Genomic DNA, 23,636 nt, shown 5'->3' with positions numbered 1-23,636 from the left:
TATGTATTGGTTTAATATACGTGGATAGCAAAAGTCCTCTACAGAAAACTAAAGGGTAAAAGTTCATCAAGTATATGGCGTATATGGGCATGTATACAGTTATCTGTACATTTTTTAACCTAAAGTATATCCAGTGCATCCAGTTCTAAAATAGGATATGGTTTATTACTGAAGGGATAGCTTTTATAGACAAAGTTTTTTCTGTTTTTTTGATGCTGCTGTTTTATTGCAGTGCTTGAAACTGTAAGTAATTTTTTTCTTATTTTCGAAGACTAGAACGTTGAATCAGTAGCAGTTGAATGGCAGATTAGGTCTTGTGTGCCCATAATACCTGAAAAAGCAACAATATACAAATCAACTTTTTTGGTGTGTGTGCGTGTTCGTTTATTTCCTCAGCTGGAGGTGCGAGAGGAGACCAGTAGCAAAAAGGATCTTAAAATTCAGTGTGATGAAGAAGAATTCAAGGTTTACCAGCTGAATATTCAAATCCGTGAAATTTTTGCCAACCGCTTTACACAAATGTTTGCAGATTATGAAGTATTTGTCATTCAACCCAATCAGGACAAGGAATCTTGGTTTACAAACAGGGAACAGATGCAAAACTTTGATAAAGTAAGTTGTAATAGAAGAAGTCAATTGAAAAACTATAGCAGTATTTATGCCTAAGATTTTGTTCACTGGATCATAAAATGGAAAACAGTACTATCAAAATTGTAATTTCTTCCTTAAGTTTCAGTGTTCCCCCCAAAAGACACATCTTGTATATTATGTGGGAAAAAAAGTTGCATAAACGCACTTGAAGATGTTCTTTTTAAAGGATGCTGTAGAAAAATATATACCTTAGAAAGTCTCACTCTATGGTTAACCTCTACATTAGTGTTAAATATTTTTAGTGAAAATTATTCATTTTGTTTTTCTGTTTGTTTTTAACCAGAGGTACTGCTGAATCTGTTCATGAATAAAGCCCTGACACCATGCAGCTCTTAGGTACATGTGTACCAAATACCTCTTTTCAGTGAAATACAGCACCTAGCTCTTCAGAGTTTACTAGTAAACTCTGTACGTTCTTTACTGGAGATCAGATGTTTGTCAGCAGGGTAGTATGTGGATAAAGATTATGTTGGATCACTACATGCTAGAAGGCTAATCAGATTTCCATCAAATCATATGAAAAGATTCTCATCAACTTCATAAGCTTTGAGCCTAGCCGGAAGTATGTAATACCCACACCTGCAGTACTTTTATTGTGGTTTGCTGGGATTCTATTGATTTTTTGTTTATTCTTTTAGAAAATGAAGGAAATAGTAAAACCACAGCTTAATAATTGTTGTGCTGTATAGTAGGTGATAATTATGAAACTGAAAATTTCTTATTGACTGCCTGTTTTGGAGATAGAACTGGTGTCTGTATTAAAACTAGGCTTTGAATGGTTCTAAAACACCTTAGTACACCCTTAATTAGAAAAATTGGAGATATTTTTGGCTGTATCTCTGCAGACCAACAAACATTCTTATTTGCTTGCTGTCTTTTAGGCATCATTCTTGTCAGACCAGCCTGAGCCTTACTTGCCTTTCCTCTCAAGATTCCTGGAGACACAAATGTTTGCATCTTTTATTGACAATAAGATTATGTGCCATGATGAAGATGATAAAGACCCTGTTTTGAGAGTATTTGATTCTAGAGTGGACAAAATTAGGCTGCTAAATGTTAGAACACCAACTCTGCGCACATCTATGTATCAAAAATGCACAACCATTGATGAGGCTGGTAAGAATAAGAAGCTCCCTTCTTGGCACCTAAGAAAATACAACTAGTCGATGCTATTTGTTGTAGATATTAAGTTAAAGTTAAGCAACCATTCTCAACACTAAAAAAAAAAAAAAAAAGGCAGAAAAAAAAAAGCCAGGGGGAGGGAGTGGAGAGGAAGAGACCAAAAATCTGAGGTATAAATCTTAAGTGAGCAAGCTAAATGTTATATAGGAAGCTGAGATGAAATTCACATAATGAGTAATTGACGTTAACTGTTTTTCTCTATGTGTTGATGTGTAGAAAAAAGTTTGAGCTTAAGAAGATAAACATTTTTCTCCTTAATGCACTCTTTGTTTGATGCTTAATACACTCTTGTACTAGTGTGCCTGCTGAGGTCCATAAGAAACTTTTGCCTCCTCTTAAATTTGAGATCTGCTTTTAGCTGTGGATATGTGATTATACATTAATGTCTGATTAAGATAGGTGTTAAAAAAAATTCAACTTTCTTACTATTTCAGAGAAATCGATTGAATTAAGACTGGCAAAAATAGATCACACTGCAGTCCATCCACACCTGCTGGACATGAAAATTGGACAAGGAAAGTATGAACTTGGATTTTTTCCCAAGCTTCAGTCTGATGTTCTATCTACCGGACCAGCAAGCAACAAGTAAGCAAGCTAGGGCAACAGGTGCTGGATCTTGGTTAGAGCTGTAAGAATAGTACTAAAGCAGAGATACTGCTTTAGTATCAAAAAACAAATTTGAAAACAACTCACTGTTTTCTTTCCTCAAAATGAGAGTAATTCAGAAAAGTGATATATATGGGTTGTATATGGTAGTTTTTGTTCTGTTTTTATTATCTGGAATTCTAGAAAGAAGAAATTTACCTAAGGAGCCGTGTTATAATTGAGGTACTCCTGAGTTACATTGAACTGCTGCTGATATAAAAAGCAGATCTCCTTATTGGTTCTTAGTTAAGAGCTAGCATATGTTTTAGGGTATCTTCTTATTAAAAATTTGAAGAAAGAGGAAAAAGGTGTAAATTGTAACTGGTTATCCTAAAAGAATGGAAAAATACAAAACAAGCGTATGTGATCTAATTTTCTGAGTTCCTCTGGTTGCCCAAGACTGGCTGCTTCTACAGAGATGCTTTGTGTGTATTTGCAGCTGCGCTTTGTCTGGCAAAATTGATGTTGACATATTCAATATACAATGAGATAGAAACTTATTTTTCCCCCATTACTACTCCTCTTCACCTGGTTCTTGACAGTTGCTGAGTAAGTCCTCTGTCTGTAGGTGGACAAAGAGAAATGCTCCTGCACAGTGGAGGCGGAAGGACAGACAAAAGCAACACACGGAGCACCTGCGTCTTGACAATGATCAGCGAGAGGTGAAAACCGTTCAACTCTAGATATCTGATATTTATCTATTTATTTATTGCTTGAGTGGTGAATGGTCTGTAACATTTATGTAATGTCTGTAGTTACTTGCAGTCCATCTCTGCTCTCCCTTATTTGTACAAATGAAGTTCTCTGTCCTTAGGAGACCAAAATAACTTGGTTTGTGAATTGGTTTTAACCTTGGTTAGGTTTGTCTGCCTATTTTTAGTCTAAAGCATTAGTTCTTTCATGTGATCTTACAGTGTGTCTTGCATTCAGAACGTTTCCCTGTTAAAAATCTTTTTCCTGACTCTGAGCCTGTCGAAGAAGTCATTCACTATGAAAGGGTGGGCCAATGCGATGTTATTGCAGAGTTGCTCTGGAGATCTCTTGCTAGCTTCACTTGGATGTAGTGCATTTATAGAACACAGACCAGCACTGTGTAGAGGTACTAGTTGGGTTTTGGAGCCGCATAGCTGTACTGGTAGGACAGAACTCTGATGCTGAACTGAAAATTTCTCTCACCTGTGCCTCTACAGCTGACATGGTTGTTTTTTTTTTTTTTTTTTGTGGTCAAGGCATTTTGAAAGATCGGGGTGATTTGGACTCTTCAGTACAGTTTCTGATTCATACAGTCAGTAAATGTTATGCTGAATGTTGGTATAAGAGTAATTCTGAAAATAATCTGGTTTAAAACGTCAGAGTTGATTTGTTCTTAGTAATCCTGAAGCTTTACTTTGCTTAACTGTATGTTCTCCACAGAAGACAGTATTCTCTTGCCCTGTTAAATATTTTCAGAAAAGCTTCGCTTGGAATTTTAATGTAATCTTGCATCTGTTAGGATAGTGTTGTCAAGATGAAACTTTTTTCTTAGTTCAGTTCCATCTTTTATGGTAGTGATGAGTTTAATTGCCTTTCCAGTGTACTTATTTCCAGAACATTATTGTTGGTTTGTGAAGTGAAGTGTTGTGTCATCCATAACCACGCAACAGAAAAGTGTCTGCATATACTAAGAAGCTACAAGTAATTTCTGGCTTTGACATGCTTCACGTGCTCAGATAATTCAGAAGTGTTTTTTACTTTGAAGTCACAGAAGTGAACAAGAGTTGATTTATAATCTCAGTATTGCTTTTAAAAATTACGATGTTTAGCACATGTAATTTTATGAAATATCAATTAGGTAATTACAAAGACAAAAATCTACCTCTAGCCTCTGTTTGTTTTTTTCCACTTTGTTTGCTTTTAACTGCATCTTCACGAGTTGGTTATCCTATAGGATTTATTCTGTCACAAGGCAAATAATTTCTGAGGAATAAAAATTGCAAATACATGTTCAAATGAGAGTACCAACTGCCAGATTAATCTGTGCTGCTGCTATTTGTGCAGGGCTTTATGCTGTACCTTGTTGATTACATAGTACTGTTTGGATGCTGACCCCTTTCCCAGGTGACTCAGACTTTCCTATTAAGTCTGAAAGAAAGCGGAGGGAGCCCTTTGAGATGAATGCTGCATCAGGCTAAGCAGGAGGCAGTGGTTTGAAAATGTGATGTTGTGAGTTTTAGACAAATTGAAGCTTTGGGACAGTCAACTGAAATCTGTGACATTGAGGCTTAGTTTCTTCTAAATTGCAGGTATTTGTGCACAGTGGAGGTCAGAGTTTACACCAATCCAATGATTAAACATCATCTTTTTCTTTTTTCCTTTCAGCTTCATTACTTATTTGCCTTTATGTTGATTGTTTGGGAGTTCCGAATTGTATTGTGTGTTCACTCTTCTCCTTTTCTGTTTTGCATGCTTGCTTTTATTACTTCATGTATACTTACACTTTCACTTTACATGGTCTGTTTGACTTTTTGCTACCAACTTGTCCTGCCAGCAGCTGGACTTTTCCATGCCAGAGCTTCAGTTGCAGTTATGTTTAGGCTGGGACCAGCATGATTGGCCCTTCATGCCCTCTATAAAATCTGTGTCAGAACGTTATCTGGTATGTTAAATGCACAATATGACTGTAATCATAGTTCTGGATAAAGATGCATAGTTTATATCATAGCTCTTTAGTGCAAGGCTGATGGAAAAGATGCATTTTTTTTCTCCTTGGAAAGATTACATCTTGTTTGATAATTCTGTCTGTAAGATATTAATAAGTTACTATATTAACATTAATATTACTATATTAATGTTAATACGTTATAAGAGTAATAAGTTACTTACTAATCTGAAATATGTACTAATGTTGAGCTTTAGCTCCTGTACTAATTTATTGCTTATTCACAGCTAGCTATGCTCCAACCAATCTGTGCTCACATGGTTTTCAAAACATTTGTCAAATTGTCTCTGGGGTGAAAACAGTGACAACTACTTGATGGTAGTAATAGGAGCAGAATAGCTTTCAAATAAGGTCCAGGAGATCATTTTGCTCTAAAATGTAGATGATTCACAGCTGAAAGCTGTCAGTAACATTTTGCAGCTGCTTCCTGAAAGACAGTGGAGGCTGGGCAAGAAACAAGAGACTTGCAGAAATTATTATGGGTCTCAGATGTTGCCAAGGTCCGGGCTCGAGTTTATATGCAGTCCATATGTAGACCACAGGCTGCCATTTGAAGTCTTGGTCTAGGTAACTCATACACACATGCATTTTATATTGAAAAAAATAGCAAGACTATTCTCAGTTTTTGAGGGATTAACTAAATCTATGCATCTAAATATCCTTGTCATTTTGGATTGTGTTTTTGTTATTTAGTAATGTGTGTTCTAATATTAGCTAAATAATGTAAATGGGGATTTGATCTTCAGTGAAATAATACATTAACAGTCCATGCCCAATATTATGCTGGATATAAAGAGGGGACTCTTTTGAAAGAGATTGTGGTCCTTTCTTCCTCGTTGCATTGAGAGCTGTTGGTAAAGATACCTTTACCTCTTTTCTCTTGGCAAATTAGTCTCACTTGCGTTTTTATTTTCTGTCCCAATACAGAAGTATATCCAAGAAGCCAGGAATCTGGGCAGCACTATTCGGCAGCCCAAGCTATCTAACCTCTCTCCATCAGTAATTGCACAAACAAACTGGAAGTTTGTAGAAGGATTGTTGAAGGAATGCCGAAATAAGGTAATTCAGAGAATATTTCTGTTCTCTTGTACTTCGTATTCATCCTTTGTGGACCATGTTGTGGCCAATACATGTGAACCCCTGCTCTTCTGCCCTGTGTCTCTGCTTTATCTATATAACCAGCTTGTTTGCATAATAGTGAGAAATTCATGAAGAGAGAATGTATTCAGAAATTCTGCCAGGAGTGGAAATTGTATCATGTGATCTTATAATAGATGAAAAATGATAGACTGAATATTTTGATGGGTCTTACTGCTGCCTATATCTATTTTAGCATATTTCATTTATCACTGAGACTATACTATTTCAACAAGAGAGAATATTCCAAAATAGGAATTTGTCATGAAAACACAGAGCTGTGTTGCAGGGTCTTGCTGCTTGGCCACTAATTTGTCAAACTGTGGCTTGCTCTTCTGTTTATTCAGATTAGCATGTGGAGGTTTATATGTGCCCATTTGCAAGGCCCTTGTTAGAAAGATGGAGGGGGCTGTAAAGCAATCAAACCCAGTGTAGCCGTGACTTGTAAAAACAAGGATAAAAGAAATGCAGTCCTGCTCAAGTTTCAGAGATATTATGTATGCTCAGTTATTCTGCCAAATCATTGCTGTTCTGTCCTTCCTTGTTTGTTCTTCCTTGTTTGTTCTTTCCAGGAGAAGCAGTTTCTCTGGAAGTTTCTCTGCTTCTCCTGGAAAGAGTCCAGCAGAGGGCCACAAAGATGGTACGGGGGCCGGGAGCATCTTCCCTAGGAGGAAAGACAGAGAGACCTGGGTCTGTTCAGCCTTGAGAAGAAAAGACTGAGAGGGGATCTTATTAATGTTTACAAATATCTTAAGTGTGGGAGACAGAGGGATGTGGCCAACCTCTTTTCAGTGGTTTGTGGGGACAGGACAAGGGGCAATGGCCACAAAATGGAGCACAGGAAGTTCTGCACCAACATGCGAAAGAACTTCTTCACGGTGAGGGTGACGGAGCACTGGAACAGGCTGCCCAGGGAGGTTGTGGAGTCTCCTTCTCTGGAGATATTCAAGGCCCGTCTGGACGCCTACCTGGACAACCTGCTCTAAGGATCCTGCTTTGGCAGGGGGGTTGGACCCGACGATCTCTTGAGGTCCCTTCCAACCCCTACAATTCTGATTCTTCAAAAAGTCTGAATGATCTTAGAAGTCCGTGTGGAAAGAACTAACTCTTTTGCTTTGTCCTTTTTAAGACCAAGAGGATGTTGGTTGAAAAAATGGGGCGAGAAGCTGTGGAGCTGGGTCATGGTGAAGTGAATATCACAGGTGTAGAAGAGAATACCTTGATAGCCAGTCTGTGTGACCTCTTAGAAAGGATATGGAGCCATGGTCTGCAAGTCAAACAGGTGAGGAGCAGATATTCCTGCATGTTACAGAGCATACTTCCATAAAGTCACGTTTTGCTATTCTTCCTTCTGCTTTCAGAGGATACCTAGTGTGTGCACATAGATGTGTTAAATACTTGCACACAACCCCCAGCATTTTTTATGTCAGTTAATGCCTCCCTGTCTGTCTCCACTTTTTGCTCTGGGGTGGGTGCAAATGCACACAAAGATTTGTTCCACAGATTACTTTTTGAACACTTTCTTTCCATTTAACCAAGGTTTTTTTTTTTTTTTTTAAGTTTTGTTTTTTAATAGAATGGTAAATAAAGTCTTTGATTTTTTTTAATATTTTTGTTACTTAAATTACATAGGATTTAATACAGTGTATGTTAAATGCGGTGTCAGTGGAATATGGTATGGGGAATTTTTTTCATGAAGGGTAATTTAATTTTTAAAAGTAAAACCCTTGCTATTTTGTTTCTTTCAGAATTATGTAGGGATAGTTAAGTGTTGCTTGTGGGATTAGGTGGAGTTTTAAGGTTTTTATTCTTTCCTCATTTGTGCAAAAGAATAACAAGGAAACTGAGGATTGTAACTTTTTTTTTAAAGAATCTGCAGAATAAATGTATGTAATCCAAACAACTGTAATTCAGTATCTGTCCCCAGCACTCAAACACCAGTGTTTAAATCTGCTCCCCTTCAAACTTTATAGCAGTAGTTTCTCTATGTGAAGATTTATCATGTGATTCTCTCCCTTCCCTCTTGTATATCACTTAGGATAGAAGCTGTACTGCTTTCGTCTTAGAAGACAGAGCATCAGTATACTCTGCTTCAACTCAGATTTGGGCCTTTCAGACCACCAGACGGCCAACCCTACATAAGGTTAATGCTTTGGATTGATTGCAGATGTTGGCAAACAGTGCTGAATGGTGGAATAAATAGAGTGGTGGAATATAATAGAGGCCTGATGGAGGAAGTGCTGTGCATCTAATACTATGATCCACAGTAAAACTGCACTACTAATTCTCTGTGTACTCTGGCCTTTATTAAATATGCAAAAGCCTGCTGTTTTACACATCGATTTTATTTTATTTTTCAATAATGAGCCAAGGAAGACTCTACGTTCTCAATTGACCGTAGTAATGAATATGGTTTTCCTTCTACCGGTCCTTGCTTTTACCTGTTTCCTGCTGATGAGCCCTGATAGTCCAACATTAGCTGACCTACCAATTCTTCCACATGCAAAGTGAATCTGCACCTTCCTTTGCCCAAAGCAATGCAGGCGAGTTGTAGAATGTAGGATCTGATGACCAAAGTAGTCTGAACTTTCAGAAGGCCTTTGTTGTTCCCTTGCCTGTCTCGCTGCTTTCTTTAGGCTGTCGTCTTTTCCCTTTTAGAAATAGTTTGTGTCCTCATTGCTACTTGAAGTTAGAGCAGAGTAACATGATGGTAAAGGAAGTGGGCAGATATCTACTGCATGAGTTCTTACATTCATCGTGATCGTTGGCATATATTTGCTGCAAGATTCTTTGTTTGCTGCTATCTGTGATCTTTTGCAGTTATCTTTGCCATGGCAGCAAGATGCTGAACACTAGACAGTGCATGTGTGTGTATGTTTATTCAGAGAAATACTGTTTTCTATGTAACCATTCCCCGGTTGATGTTTTCATGTTCTCTTTTTATGTTTTTGTAAGACTCACAATTTTGGCTTCCCATGTTGGATCTGTCAGGTATTGAGGCATTGGGCTTTTCTGAAATTTTTTTAATACCTTCACCACAAATTATTTTCAATAAATTTGTCAACACAGATATAAAAGACACTTTGTGCTTTGTCTTCTGGAGACAAGCTGTTTCATTTGGTATAGATACGATATCTTGGAATGAGCCATCATGACTGTTAGTGAGCTGTAGAATAGAATTGATTAGAGATGTTTAAATATATTTTTTTAAATTTTTTGACTTCCAGAGTTGAACTGTAATTACTGCACTTCAGGAAGGTACTTACATGATTTTAGATGTGACATCAATAGTACTGAATTAACAGCTCTTGCTTTACAGTCATGGTTTCTTTCTGCACGAAGTTGTAACTAAAATTCTGGCTTTATAATATGACTGGTCTTATGAAATGCAGAATTGCTAGATTTTTACTGGGATTTCCAGTTAATGTAATAATTTAGGAAGATAATAGGTAATAGTAATTGATTTTCATTGTAAATCATTTCAATTAATGTGCTGGAGAGACCCTACTCAATTAATGCTGCCTTCTGTGGCTTTGCTAGTCTTTGATTTATCATGCAGAATATTTTAAGATGAAACCAAGAATCTTTTAATTTGCCAATGAAATATTTCCTGCCTTCTTTTTTCAAGTCACCTGAGGTTTAAGAAAGAAACAAAATGAGCGAGATGCACCTTTTTAACATTATCTGACAGATTAATCTTGACCTAAATACTGCATCCCAAACTTAACTTTAAAGTTGTTTCTATAATGTGTAGAACCTAAAGTATTCTTGCTGACAAGCTTTTGTTGTCCTACTTGTGTTTTAATTTTTTACCTTACCGTGTTTGTAATTATCCAGGTCCTTTACCTGATGAAATTGAGAGAAATCTTTTGAGTTTCTGCAAATTGACAGCATGCATCTATAGCCCTGAATTACCCTGAAGGGAACAGATACGCAAGACTTGGTCTGGGTGTGAGATGGTTTACCCAGGCTGGTTCTGTGCATCTTGCCAGCTCGCTGCTGGAGAGGCAGGGAGGGAAATGCGTAGGAAAGATGACAGTCTCAGTCTGAGAACTTTGCTTATGCATAATGTTTTACAAGGAATTTAAATGTTTTCTTGTCAAGTTGATGAACAATCATGTTGATGAAGCTTGGCTGACTTTTCCAGATTACTGGAATCATTAGATCGTAGTAGTTTTTGACTTTGCTTTATTTTCTCATCCTCTTTACAGCTCCCGAGCAACTGAAACTTGTCTCTTTTTTTTTTAAATTAACGACTTCGTAGGAGAAACATATTTGAAGCAAGCTTGTTGTTGTTGTTATGGCTGATACATTCTGTGATGATTTAAGCCTTTTTATTCAGCTCATAGTTATATCTTCTGAATCGGGATCCTGTATTTTGTAGTAACTAATATATTTTTAATTCTAGGGAAAGTCTGCTTTGTGGTCTCATCTGCTACATTACCTTGAAAACAGACAGAGAAGAACTACATCAGGCAGCTTCAGTAGCTCAGGTAAGATTAGCTTCTACTGGAAGATGATGAACATACAAACAAAACAGCTGAGTAAAAGCTGCCTGTTGATTTGCACCAAGTAAAGATTGTTTCCTTAGAAATAGCCCTTCATAAAATATAACCAAATTGAGCATTCGATTTGCTGTGGAATTAATATGGACCTGATTTGTTGTCTCAATATGTTTTGTGGAAAATTAACTTGTTTGTGATTGCAGTAGTCAGATACCAGAAATATCTGATGTTTCAAAGACAGACTTTAAAATGGGTTTGCTCCAACATAAAATCTTCCTTATAACCTATAGTCATATGGCTTCATGACTGACAAAGCCTACCAAGTCATAGATGGGGCTGGGGGAATGCATGTAAGCACACAAAATTGTGTTGTACATCCTGAAATTTACATTTTCTTTAAAAAAAAAAAAAAAAAAGAGGGAGGGAGGGCAGCCAAACGGTAGTCCTAACTGTTTTTTAAAAAAGTAATTTAAAAATGCAAAAATCGCTTAAGAAATGCATTGTAATTTTTGACATAGCAAATGTTGTAGTAAAAGTAATATTGCACATAAGATCCATTGATAATGTTTTCAAAATTATTAATGTAGTTTTTAAATGCTACTTTTTGTGTCAGATGGGTATATATATGATATAATTTTGTAGACAGAACATTGTGTTTTTTTCTTTACATTGTATTTAAGTTGCTATAAGCAAATTGCTTAGCATGACTAAAACTTACAAGGCCTTGTACATGTTAAAGTCTCCTGAATGTCACTTGGTTCTATGCACAGGGTTTTTTGCATATGTGATGGAAGATTGTGCCTGTCTTAGGCTTTCTGACTTGGGACTCAGGGCAGGGGACTGTATTTAATATATGATTTGATTCTAGAGTGAAATTTGAAAGATAAGAATAATAATGTTGCTTAAACTGCAAATTAAGACGATGTTACAGGAGTGTGCGGAGTGGTAGACTAGTTGAACATACGGTTGTGGTGTACAGAGTAAAATGTTGAACACTGTTTTCTAATGTCAGTTTGACCGTGAAATAAAATAGGGTAGACATTAGAAAATAATACTTGATTAGTATATGTCTTAAGCCATTTGATGTCATACCAATTTCAGCTGAATTTAAGCTCATTAATATATTAATGCTCACTGTGTGCTGATCTGCATAAACATCTGTGTAGCGTATCATATTTTCATGTCATTGGAAATGGAAATATGCCACAATATCTTTGCAAAGCCATGACTCACCAAAACAGCAAGAGTGCAGTAGGGTTCATTACTTGTATGAGTCTTTTAAAATAAATAAAATAAAAATTTAATCACCCCTTTCTACATGCAAGTTGGTGTTAATTTACCTTCTTCTTATATTGATTTTTAAAATCTTTAGATGGTTTTCACTAACAGAAAATTCTGTCCTTCTGGATCTAGGAATACTTCTTGATTCAGAAAGGAGAAAGTCAGATACCAGTCCAGCCATGTCACCTCTTAGAATCTCTCTCGTCCAGGATATGAGGTGAGCTTGAATTATTAAAACCAACACACCAAAAAACCCATGAGAGTTGCTTGCATATTTATTTTTGTGTAGAATGTGTACCATACAGGATGCATGCATTTCATACACCAAGAGGGGGATGTGGGGAGGGAACTTGCTGAACCATTTTAAAGTATGTAGTGCAACCTTTTCACTGACTTTTACAGAAACATATTTCATACTGAGGAGATTTTACATTGTCACAGCTACTAGTTTATAGAAATACACTGATGCAATTTTCATCTTTTTGTAGTATTTTGTATTGTTTTATTTCCACAGAAGTGTGGGTGTAGCATATGTATTTTCCTAGTCATTTCCAAGTTGGTTGTATAATTCTGAGCTGTGTTGCTTTTCAGTGAAGAAAGCAGTGTAAAGAACTTGTTTAATATAAGCAATGATTTTGTCTAACATAGTTTTACTAGTGCGAATAAACTATAACTGTAACTTCTGCTAGATGCCCGTTCTTCAGTACATAAAAACAAAAAATGCAGAACTTAAAATCCCTTCAAAATGAATTTATTCTTTCCTCTTTTGTCCTTCCCAAAATCTATTTTTTTTCAGTACGAAGGAGTGAATTGAGGATTTTCAAGGGTCACGCTTGTCCTTTCAGAGCATACAGCTTGCGTCTTGTACATTAGAAAAGCTACTATTGAGCACTGAAAATATAGTATGTAAAAAATAGTATGTAATTTTCCAAAGCATTCAGCCATAAATATTGCAGAATAGTTCCAGAATGCTTCTTAAATCATGTGAAGCAATGGGCCTGCTTTAGAATTTTATAAAAGGGTACTGCAGATCTGCAGATTGCAGATTCTTCTTTTTCAGGCTCCTATTTTTTTCCAGCTAGATATGCAAGGAATTTAGCTACTGTTGAATATTAAGGTGACCATGTCTCTCTTTCCAGTAGTTTGTGTGATATTTTGCATTTGTGGCAAAATCCCTTCTTCAGCCTAGCTTGGTTTGAAAGAGCTATCATGCTTTGAAAATAATGTGCGGTGTCTTGTTTTGTTCTTTCAGGCACATCCAGAACATCAGTGAGATCAAAACAGATGTTGGCAAGGCCAGAGCCTGGGTTCGTCTCTCTATGGAAAAGAAGTTGCTGTCTAGGCATCTAAAGCAGCTGCTTTCAGACCATGAACTCACAAAGTAAGATGGTTTATCTTGGGCAAAGCTTTTAATAATTAACCTTGTTTAGTTGTTTGACTTAACAACAAAAAAAATCTATGATTTCATTTGCTTAGTATTATGCAAAAAAAATGAAACAAACTAGCCTTCCAACCATGTCTCTGTACCTGTGTATGAGCTAGTTCAGAATCACAGAACGTCTGAGCTTGGAAGTGACCTTCAGAGATCATCTAGTCCAACTCCCCTGCTCAAGCAGAGTCACCTAGAGCATGTTACACACGAAAAATAGTTGTGTTATTATGATTTACTTCTGGGGTTCTTCAGATACAGAATCAATTCTGTCAGCAGTAGACTTTCTTCAGTTTTGAGTTGAGAATTTCGTCAATTGCTAGGGATTAAATCAAATAGGTCTTAGGTCCAAACTCAACTACTTTGAGTTAAGCTTTTTATCTCAGTGCCCTCTCTGTAACTATTTTGTTTTCCTTAGATTTTCTGTTTTCACAGTGCATGGCAAAGTGCAGCTTAGATCCTAGTTGCAGTTCTGTCACAGTATGAAGAGTGTAGAGTTAGATCCAGATGTTCTTCTGTGGTTCTGGTTAGTATGACTCAGAATGTGACTGTTCCTTAGCTTCTCAATTCTGTTTCCACATCTGAGACATGTTTGTTGATTACATTCTCCTAGCCCCTTTCGGTGCAATGTAAAATAATGTAGATACAATCAGCTTCTGGTGTGCTTCAGGAGAGTAGATGAATGGTGTACACCATGAAGGTGGCTAGGAAGGCTGTGTTGATCAGTTCTTGCATCTCAATGTGGGGTAATAAGCTTAAGATGAGATCTGGTAATATCTTCTGAAATCTTCCATCTAAATCTGCCAGAGCATGGCTGTCGACATTTCTAAATCAAACTGTCTTGCAGGTTCATTTCTCTTCTTGTACATACTAAAGTCTTTGCATTTATATCGTGCTTAAGAACATGAAGTGAATTGGTTTCATAATAGTCAAATATCTGCTATGATGATCCATTTTTTGTTTCTATTACTTCTAACCATTTCAAAATGCACAACTTTCAATTCCTTTGATTATATATGAAATCATACAAAATTTATGGAAAGGCCCAAGCATTAAGACCCAAAACACTATTTAAAGAGCATTTGATGCTGCTATAGGAAGAAAATAAGAGAAGTATCTGATGTACAGAGTTTGGGGTGGGGTGGGGAATGGACTTAGAGAGAGTTCCAAATTCTGCTGGCTTAAACTCTGTCAAATCTGTGCTAGTGCTTCTTAAATATGCATATTTGAAAGGCAAAAAGAGAAATGCTCAACACAAGGGCCTATGTTCTTATAATGGCAATGTCCAGACCACATGCACTTTGTATTATCTTTGTAAATATAAATATTTTTTTAAACAATTGCACAAACCAAAGTACAGGCCATGTTTAATACAAATTACGTAATTTCAGGAACACCAGTCTGAGGTTTATTTAGTATAGCCTGTTGAGTTAAAAAAAAAAAAAAAAGAAAAAAAAAAGTATTGCTAATAAGTCTGGGCATACTGTCTGTTGTGTGGAAATCATGGGTTCTCGTGTTTGTCCAATCAAACTTTTTTTAGTAGCAAGTGTAAAGCTAGTAATTAGCTTTAATTGAAGACTTCTTTCTGGAGACAACTTAACCTATGCTGTCTCTTCTTCCTCTTCCTTTACTTTTCTCCTACCAAGATCACCATGCCACAAACGTCTTTGCCCAGAACCTTGACTGCTAACTATTTGAGGTTTACCTTGTTTTGAATTATGCTGGACTTTCTGATAAAGCTGTAGCCTTCCTCTTTTCTTTCCAACAGTGTGCAAGGAAAAGCTGAAGGACACAGTGAGGACAAGTAGTAAAGCTTCCTCTGTCTCTAAATTAAGTGAATTAACAGTCTATTTCAGGTTGAATTTGGCAGTGCTCATCCCATGCAAAACAAATGTGGGGGGGGAGGGAAAAAAACTCTCAGCACTAGCTAATGCACTGTTCATCTATCAGACAGATTGTGGTTCTCCAGCACAGAGTAAGAAAATAGCAAAAGTATGTTTAGAATGAAAGTGACAAGCAAAGGAGCAACTTGAATAGAGATTACACTGATTCTTTGTAATCCTGTGTCCTTGGCACTGTGTATTTAGTTATCCAACTTAAGGGTATTCTAGATGGTTTGGATTAAGTGTTTTCCATTTTTTGTTTTTAGAGGAAGCAGTGCCAAGTTGAGGAAGGTGCTAAGAGTATGCAACTTCTGTCATTTTGCATTTACCATGATGGAGGGTTGTTCTGTTTTGAATCAACTGGTTGCTAGTTATTTTATTTAACTAATTCTCTTTATTTGGCATTTGCTAAAAATTAGAGGAGAAATAAAACAGGTTTCTTTCTAGTTTGTGGAGGGACTAGAGTTAGAGAACAGAAGGAAATCATTTAGTTTCATTCTGAGACCTTATGTGCACAAGTAAACTGAGAAATCTTTTATTTTGGAAAGACAGGATAGCACATACCATTGTGGATAGGCTAAGTACGTGCTTCAGATTGTTCAAACAAAACACAGACGTGGTGACCCATGAGACATTTTTGGACTTGCTAACCCTCGTGGCTATAGGCAGGCTATGATGATTTAAGACTCAGTATCTTTACTTCCACTGAATATTTCTCTAGTGTTACTGTTTTTTATGTAAGTGAGAATGTGTTTGCGCACATGAGTGAGTTATATTGATTCATTTTGCAGACTTCTGGCTTGTAAACTACTTGCTGACTTTTTTGTAATTGATATCCAGAATTGAGGAAAGTTGTCAGGATGCCCTCCTGGCAGGAACAACTATCGATTGCTCTGTCAGTATTTCTAATACCTAATTCATGCATTTGTGATGTTTTGAGTATTTCCTCTAGTCTCAGTTGGATTTTGATGCATCTTGGCATACTCTTTCATGATAATTCACCAATACTAGTATTATTTATTGGTTGCATAATTAACCAAAATGGTGGTGGTCTCTACGTGCAAGTGAGAAACTTTAAGAGTATTTTCCAGTCAAAATTTTTGTTTGAAATGTATTGTAAAATCTCATCAAGGTTTCACAGTTGCAGGTCTTGCAGTGTTAATTTTCTTAATGTGCTTGAGTTATGTATATAAGATTATTTCCCTTTAGAGTACATTTTTCTGCATAGAACCTCCACTAGGGAGGGAAGGCTACTGAGATACATCTTTTCATATTTCCACGTAAAAGAAGTTGCAGTTTTGTCTGGTGCTACAGTCCTTGTAAAGAATTTTCAACCCAGGAGAAGGGGAAGAGCAGGAGTTCACATCACCTCTATGTGCATGTGAATTTGGTTATCTCAGGAGCTGTGTGCTGTAAATATTGAAGCTATTTCCTAGCTTAACATGTGGGTTCCTGAAGACCCTGGGATATCACTTATAACCTAATACAAGTAGATAACCTCAGTGTTTGCCCTAGTATCCTTTGAAGAGAGTCTTCCAACTGTCCAGTGTCATGTGTACTGAATGACTGTCCCCTGACACCATCTGCTGAGAACTAGCTTGTGAGGACTCTCTTTACTGCAGTTCTAGCGTTTCACATTGCCGAAAAAGGTCAGATTTTTTTTCCTGAGGAAGTACAAAAGTCCTTCTTCCTTTTTTGAGGAATTAGACCGAAAGACCACCTTAAATCTTGCTTTCAAGTGACGGAAAGTGGTGTGAAATATTGGACTGATGCACTTGGAGACTTCAGACTTACAATGTCTACATATCTTGACACATTAAATACTGTTGGCTCCACTAGCATCACTTGTCGTTTTTAATTGCTTGCACATTCTTCATAGTTTACCTAATAAATATGCATAATAAAAAACATTTCACTGAAAGCATCTTGTTACTATGACAGATTATTTGTTTTACTTTGTCAGAAAACTCTACAAGCGTTATGCATTCCTCCGCTGTGATGACGAGAAAGAACAATTCTTATATCATCTCCTGTCATTCAATGCTGTTGATTACTTTTGCTTTACCAATGTTTTCACAACAATCTGTAAGTATTTACTTTCCCTGGAACCCTGATCTCCAGATCTGGTTGAGTACTTATCCAAATTTCTAAACAATTCTGAGCAATGTTCTTTTGTGTAGCTGTTCTGCTTTCTTTCTGGTATCCATCTGTGTATGCTGTATCACTGTTTCTATAATCTTTTCTGGTGGGTAGTAGTGTTCTCCCCATGTGTCACTAAAGACATTTGTTTCTAACTTGCTAAGATACAGGCAGCTTTAATCCTTTTAGATGTGGAAAAGTACTCAATAGAAAATTTTGTGGTGGACTTGTGTGCACCATACAAAAAACAGTGTGGATTGTACATTTTCAAGGTAAGAATATTAGTTCATTGCATAGTAGGAATTAAAAAAGAAAACAAAATACCTTTCCTCTTTTCATCCTCAGCCTAGCTTGCCACATGCTTGTCTCTGAGTTTGGGATAACTAGTCAAATGCCTGCTGAGGGCTGCACCAGAACTCTGCAATGCATTCAAGTGCTTTTTTTTCTTTTTCTTTTTTTTTAAAGACTTCCTGTAGATTTTTTTTAGCTGTTATTGCTGACACTTTAATGTATTACAGAGTTCTCATGCACTTTTTGCATGCCTGCTGTCACAGGACTTCACTGGTAAGGTATAAGAGAAGACTTCAGCAGCGCTGAAATTGGGGTTGGAGGTAGGTGAAGGGATCCTTCTAGCCCCATGGTAAGAGCTATTCTTGCTGTTATGTTATGATTCCTATTTTTGTGTCTTAAAGACAAAGCAAACAGAGATCTAAGTGAAATACATCTTGGACTTGTGGACAAGATCTGGACGAGGTTCAGGTCTGGTCTGCTGGATGCTTTTGTCATTTTAAGACTATAAGCACAGAAAATAAAAAGGGAAGCATTTTGATTCATTCTTAAATGCCACAAGCATCAAGCTTCTAAGAAAATCCAACTACCAAATGCTTTCTTGAGGGAACTGAAAGCTGAGGAGACGTTGAGGGAGAAATGTATTAAATACCTTAGCTGATAAGTACTAATTGTAACCCATTTATGAATGATAAAGAAAGGTAAGTTGCCAAGAAACACAATGACCACTTAGATAATTGGATTTTGTTATAGAAGTAGTTTGGTTAATAGATGGCCATGTATGAGATGCTAGATGATGGAAGAACATAGGTATTTCCATCTGCCTTCTGAGTCAAAGAAGGGGCTTTAATTCAGGTGGTATATTGAGTTAGGCACTGGTAGACCAGGGAACCAGAAAACATTTGAGAATGCATGTGTTGCCAGTTAAAGGGGAGGAAAAAGTTGTTTATTCTTTTCAAAATCAAACCATCTTAGCATAATTAAGACCAGCACGGTACAGAAGAACTTGCAGTATTGTTATGTATTTTCACTGAAAGTGTTTAGCCACTGTAATGAATACTCCTGCAAGCAAGCCGTGCAAATAAAGGCTTTGGTTACTAGCCAAGTGGGAATTAGTGTTGTGTAGTGTGTATGTATGCACACACAAAAGCAGGCAGTTTTTATTTGAGCACTGAGTTGCATGCTGAGCTACAACCTAGTCCTGGATACACGGATACTGTCCGTACTTCCTTGTCACTAAGCTGGGGACAAATAACTATCTTCATCATACGTTTTGAGACTGGAAAATGAAAAATGATAGTATCCATATGGAGACATTGTCCAATCCGTGTTTCTTCTGTCATTTGATGTTATTTTGCTATCAGCTGTACTTCTTAATGACTGTTAATGTGTTCACTTCCTGATTGTCAGTAAGTGTTTAGTAAGCAAGTGTTTGTATGACTAAACAGGAACTCTTACATTTGTGTGTTGTGTGGTGTTTTTTTGTTTTGTTTTTTACATTTCATGGTAGTGCAGGATTGTTATGGATTACTAGTATATCTTTTTCTCTTCTGTTCATTAAAAAGATTATATTATTATCCTTTTTCACTTTTGAAGTGTTATTTCTTCTTGTGTTTGCAGTGATACCATACCATATATTGATTGTTCCTAGCAAGAAACTTGGTGGTTCAATGTTTACAGCCAATCCTTGGATTTGTATCTCAGGAGAACTGGGTGAAACAGGAGTCCTGCAGATTCCCAGGAACATACTAGAAATGACTTTTGAGGTTTGTATCAATTGAGACAAGAATAGTTCAGGTGTTTTTTCATTCAATTCTAAATTCTCCCCTTGCAGTACCATCTTGTAGTACATTTCTTATCTGTGGTCTTTGTGGTTACTCACAAATACTCCTGTGTCTGTACATTACCAAGTTTAATCCATATTTAATACTATGCACAGCAAAATCATTGACAAATCCTTAGTGCATTGACAGATAAGACTTACAAAAAATAAAATTTGTCTTGCTCTCTCTGTTGATCAAAACAGTATTAAGAAAAAAAAAACAAAAAAAAAAAAAACACAAAGCAACAGCAAACAGAAACAAATAAAGCAACCTAACCCTAAAAAGCCCAGAATGGGTCATTCAGTCAGAAGAAGAGCACCACACTTCTGATGACCTATGTCAGCATTTTCTCCAAGAGTTTACTTGTCCTCTCTCCTACTGTTTACACTGACAAATTCTTTGTTTAATTTGCAGTGCCAGAACCTGGGAAAACTGACCACAGTGCAAATAGGACATGATAACTCAGGGCTGTATGCCAAATGGCTAGTTGAATATGTTATGGTCAGAAATGAAATAACAGGGCATACTTACAAGTAAGTATCATCCTGACATTTCGTGTTGGGTAAGTAGAATTTATGCAGGAAGTCACCATAAGAGGGCTTGTTTGCTTAGGAAGGTCTTACCTCCTGGGACTCTGCCTTCAGGTAGCAGCATCTGTAGACACAGAAAGGTCATTTGGCTTCTGGCATTAAATAAGTCATGATTCTTACAAAATTAAACAGTTTTCAGTTTGCAAATGCTCACGTCTACCTTCCAAATATTGGTGGAGAAGATGAGTTCCTTGTTACACATCTTTAAAAGCATCTGCCTTGAGCCCCAGGCAGAAACAGCAAGTTAGCTTGCTGCTTACCAAACATCGGTGATGTTTTATATTACGGCTGAGTGCTCTGTTAGAGAAGTTTGAATACAAGCTTGAATACGAGGGCTAATGAGTGTTAGAAACCTGTATTTGCACGGTGAAAGTAAAGGAAGAAGATTTACAGTAGGAATTAATTTGTGTTAAGTACAGCATGGTTTAATGCCTTGTCCTTTGTTTAGAGAAACTTTTGTACTCATGTTGATGAGAAACTGGTGGGTAAGTCCACTCAGTTATTTATGCAAGCTTACTTGTAATTAAATGAAGAGGCAAGATGCTATTTTCGGATGCTATTCAGTTTTCTGATTGAGTTAGTTAAACTGACACCAGCATTGGTTCACAGAAAGTGGTAATGAGCAAATGAACACGTATTTTCTAGTACCCAACTTAATATCCCAATTTCAATGTAAGTGTTGGTGTTTTGGTATTTAAGTAATTTATTTAGTGGTGTTTTTTGTGTGTGTTGACTCACCAGCTATGTAAAGTATTCAATGAAAGTGTAGTTCATTGTGGGTCTTTCCCTTCTACGTTTCTTCTCTCTACAGCCCTCAAATCATGCACTACGTGTAGGACACAAGGCAAAATCTGCCAGTTTGCTTTGTAGATTGTCTAGTGTGACATTTAAGGCAAACCTGGAGCTGAAAAGCTGTTTTACCTTTGCTCCCTCTGCTGGCAAAACCCACATCCAAGAATTTGTTCATTAGTTAGAGTGAAGTATTTGTAATAAATATAGTAGCAGAATTTGGATTTTTTGCAACTGCAGTTGAAAGTTTTTAGCATGGAATTGAATCTGGGTTGAAAGACTTGATCCAAATATCTGCTTTATGTTCTCAGGTTTCCCTGTGGAAGGTGGCTTGGAAAGGGAATGGATGATGGCAGTTTAGAAAGGATCCTGGTGGGAGAGTTGCTGACTTCCAACACTGAGGTTGATGAGCGGCAGTGTCGAACCCCTCCTTTGCAGCAGTCACCAAGCATGATCAGAAGATTTGTCACTATATCACCAAACAATAAGCCAAGTGAGTGGTGGGGATTGTCTTATAAGGTTTTACATCATTATTTGTGGAAAGCTGCTTGCAAACAGCAACTGGAGATTTTCCTGTATTTTAAAATCTGTCCTAGTTTCAGTTAGGACAGAGTTAATTTTCCTCCTAGTAGCTGGTAGGGTGCTATGTTTTGGATTAGGATGAGAAGAGTGCTGATAACATGCTGATGTTCTAATTGTTGCAGAGCAGTGCATAGCATCCTACCTACATAGCATCCTACCAACTACTAGGAGGAAAATTAACTCTGTCCTAACTGAAACTAGAACAAAATCACAGCTTGGAGAGGACCTGTGAAGCTCACTTAGCTGGATTCTGAGCAGGGAGTTGAGCTAACTTCTGAGTTAGAACAGGTTGCTAAGGTTTGTATCTACTCAAATTCTGAAAGTCTCCAAAGGCGGAAGGAAGATGTCTCTGGGCTTCTGCTCCAGTGCTTAGCTATCCTACTATTTTTTTCTGTTTCCTTGTCCTTCCTTTGTGAAATGAGTACTGTGGAAGAAGACAGAAATTTGTTGTCCTGCCCTTCATAGATGAAAACGCCTGCTAGTGGTTTCTGTTCATGGATGTTAGTTTTCTATTGAGATCACTGTTCTATGATTATCCTATTCCTGATCAGTCAAGTGGTTATTGTGCTCCCAAGCATCCTTGGGTTTACAGGAAACTATCACAGGATGTATTTCCAAGATGCCCGGATTTGGTGGTCGTAATCGAGGAATATATCCTTTTCTTATCTTTGGACTTGGGTCTGCAAAATCATGTAATTATGTAAATACCCTTTCTATCTGTTGTTGTGTTGAAACATCACAGTTATAACTTTGAGAGGAAAAACAAACCATCTCCAATTCTACCTCCTCCACAGTTAGTAAAAGTAGACTTGGATTTCTATTGCCAATAATCCATCACCTTTTCACTAACAGCATAAGTTATATTGGTTTGTATGCCTCTTCTCTTTTGTGATATGTCTTATCCCTCATGCACAGATACAATTTTTAAAGCATTTACAAAGTGATTGGAAGCATTTTGTATTTTTCAGAGTTAAATACTGGTCAGATACAGGAAGCTATTGGTGAAGCTGTCAATGGTATTGTCAAGCATTTCCACAAGCCAGAGAAAGAGGTGAGGACTTATGTTGTCTGTGTAGTGGCACTCCTGTCTTAAAACTCACATTAGTAAGTGTTGGAGAATACATAACAGAAAAGTTTGAACTTGAAGGAACAGCCATCTGTGTCTGAAAATTCCTTAAGTAGAGCAAAAATGAGATATGGAGACTAAGTCATTGAAATAGTAAATTGTCAAGTACCTCCTTTTTGCTGCTAACTGGAGCATTCAGTTAGATTTAAATCTCATGTTGTGGTATTTGAAATTGTGAGCGAAATTCTGCCCAAGATTCTAGCTGTACCGCTTTCAGCAATGTTGCTTCCTGTTCAGTTTGTTCTGGATTAACTGCTGTTTTATCTTCATTGAATAGTAGTAAGGGGTTTTTATGTCTGTTTTGCACTACCTTGGCCACTTTTAATATGAAAACCAATAGAGTGTTTAAAAACAAACAAAGACCAAAGCAAAGCAGAAATATTCTCAAAGACTCAGTTACAATTCTGAGTTATATATATAATCACCTTAGCTGGCACAGCAGTTGCTTCCTGAAACAAGCTTAAGAAGTGTGCCTTTGTCCAAGTGTCGAAGTCCAGCCTTTGTGAGAAAGAGTGGTATGGAGCAGTGCTGCCTACTATATGGATATCCCTTGAAAGTCGTTAGTTTTATTTTTTACCAATTGGTCTTCCCATTCTTTCTGCGTCTACCTTTCCTAAATTCAGGTAGCATGGCAATTTCATATTCAGTCTAATTCTGATTGCTGAGCATACTTACACAGTAATCCCAAGTGGTCATGCATTGGTTTTGCAGAACAGAATTTACCCCAGTCATCTAAAGAAGAATTGTTATTCTTTCCCTAATTTTTACATTGCAAAAATTGCATTGTGTTGTTTTTCTTGAAAGTCTGAGGTACTTGCTACAGTGGATCTGTGAATTACTTCATAAAAAAAGGAAAACATTAGCTTCCTGTGCAGTGGTCATTATCGT

The 23,636-nt window shown here is 37.0% G+C and overlaps 1 protein-coding gene across 5 annotated transcripts in view; it reads left to right on the top strand.

Moving 5' to 3' along the window:
• The window catches only part of DENND5A (DENN domain containing 5A), a 60,968-nt gene that overhangs the window by 34,647 nt on the left and 2,685 nt on the right, over positions 1 to 23,636 (top strand). For 3 of the 5 annotated variants that reach the window (XM_040558576.1, XM_040558577.1, XM_040558580.1), the window contains 15 exons: positions 397 to 612; positions 1,533 to 1,767; positions 2,268 to 2,418; positions 3,047 to 3,140; positions 6,104 to 6,235; positions 7,443 to 7,595; positions 8,352 to 8,456; positions 10,722 to 10,806; positions 12,232 to 12,316; positions 13,352 to 13,480; positions 17,375 to 17,496; positions 19,459 to 19,604; positions 20,076 to 20,194; positions 21,352 to 21,533; positions 22,591 to 22,673. In XM_040558576.1, the coding sequence (XP_040414510.1) occupies positions 397 to 612; positions 1,533 to 1,767; positions 2,268 to 2,418; positions 3,047 to 3,140; positions 6,104 to 6,235; positions 7,443 to 7,595; positions 8,352 to 8,456; positions 10,722 to 10,806; positions 12,232 to 12,316; positions 13,352 to 13,480; positions 17,375 to 17,496; positions 19,459 to 19,604; positions 20,076 to 20,194; positions 21,352 to 21,533; positions 22,591 to 22,673 (2,037 nt within the window). The remainder of the gene's footprint in view (positions 1 to 396; positions 613 to 1,532; positions 1,768 to 2,267; positions 2,419 to 3,046; positions 3,141 to 6,103; positions 6,236 to 7,442; positions 7,596 to 8,351; positions 8,457 to 10,721; positions 10,807 to 12,231; positions 12,317 to 13,351; positions 13,481 to 17,374; positions 17,497 to 19,458; positions 19,605 to 20,075; positions 20,195 to 21,351; positions 21,534 to 22,590; positions 22,674 to 23,636) is intronic. The other 2 variants (XM_040558578.1, XM_040558579.1) reach the window with 1 other exon arrangement.

The sequence above is a fragment of the Cygnus olor genome, chromosome 5 (assembly GCF_009769625.2).
Source record: "Cygnus olor isolate bCygOlo1 chromosome 5, bCygOlo1.pri.v2, whole genome shotgun sequence".
NCBI classification, from domain to species: domain Eukaryota; kingdom Metazoa; phylum Chordata; class Aves; order Anseriformes; family Anatidae; genus Cygnus; species Cygnus olor.
The sequence above is the reverse complement of the archived record's forward strand: the minus strand, read 5'-3'. Positions and strand labels throughout refer to the sequence as shown.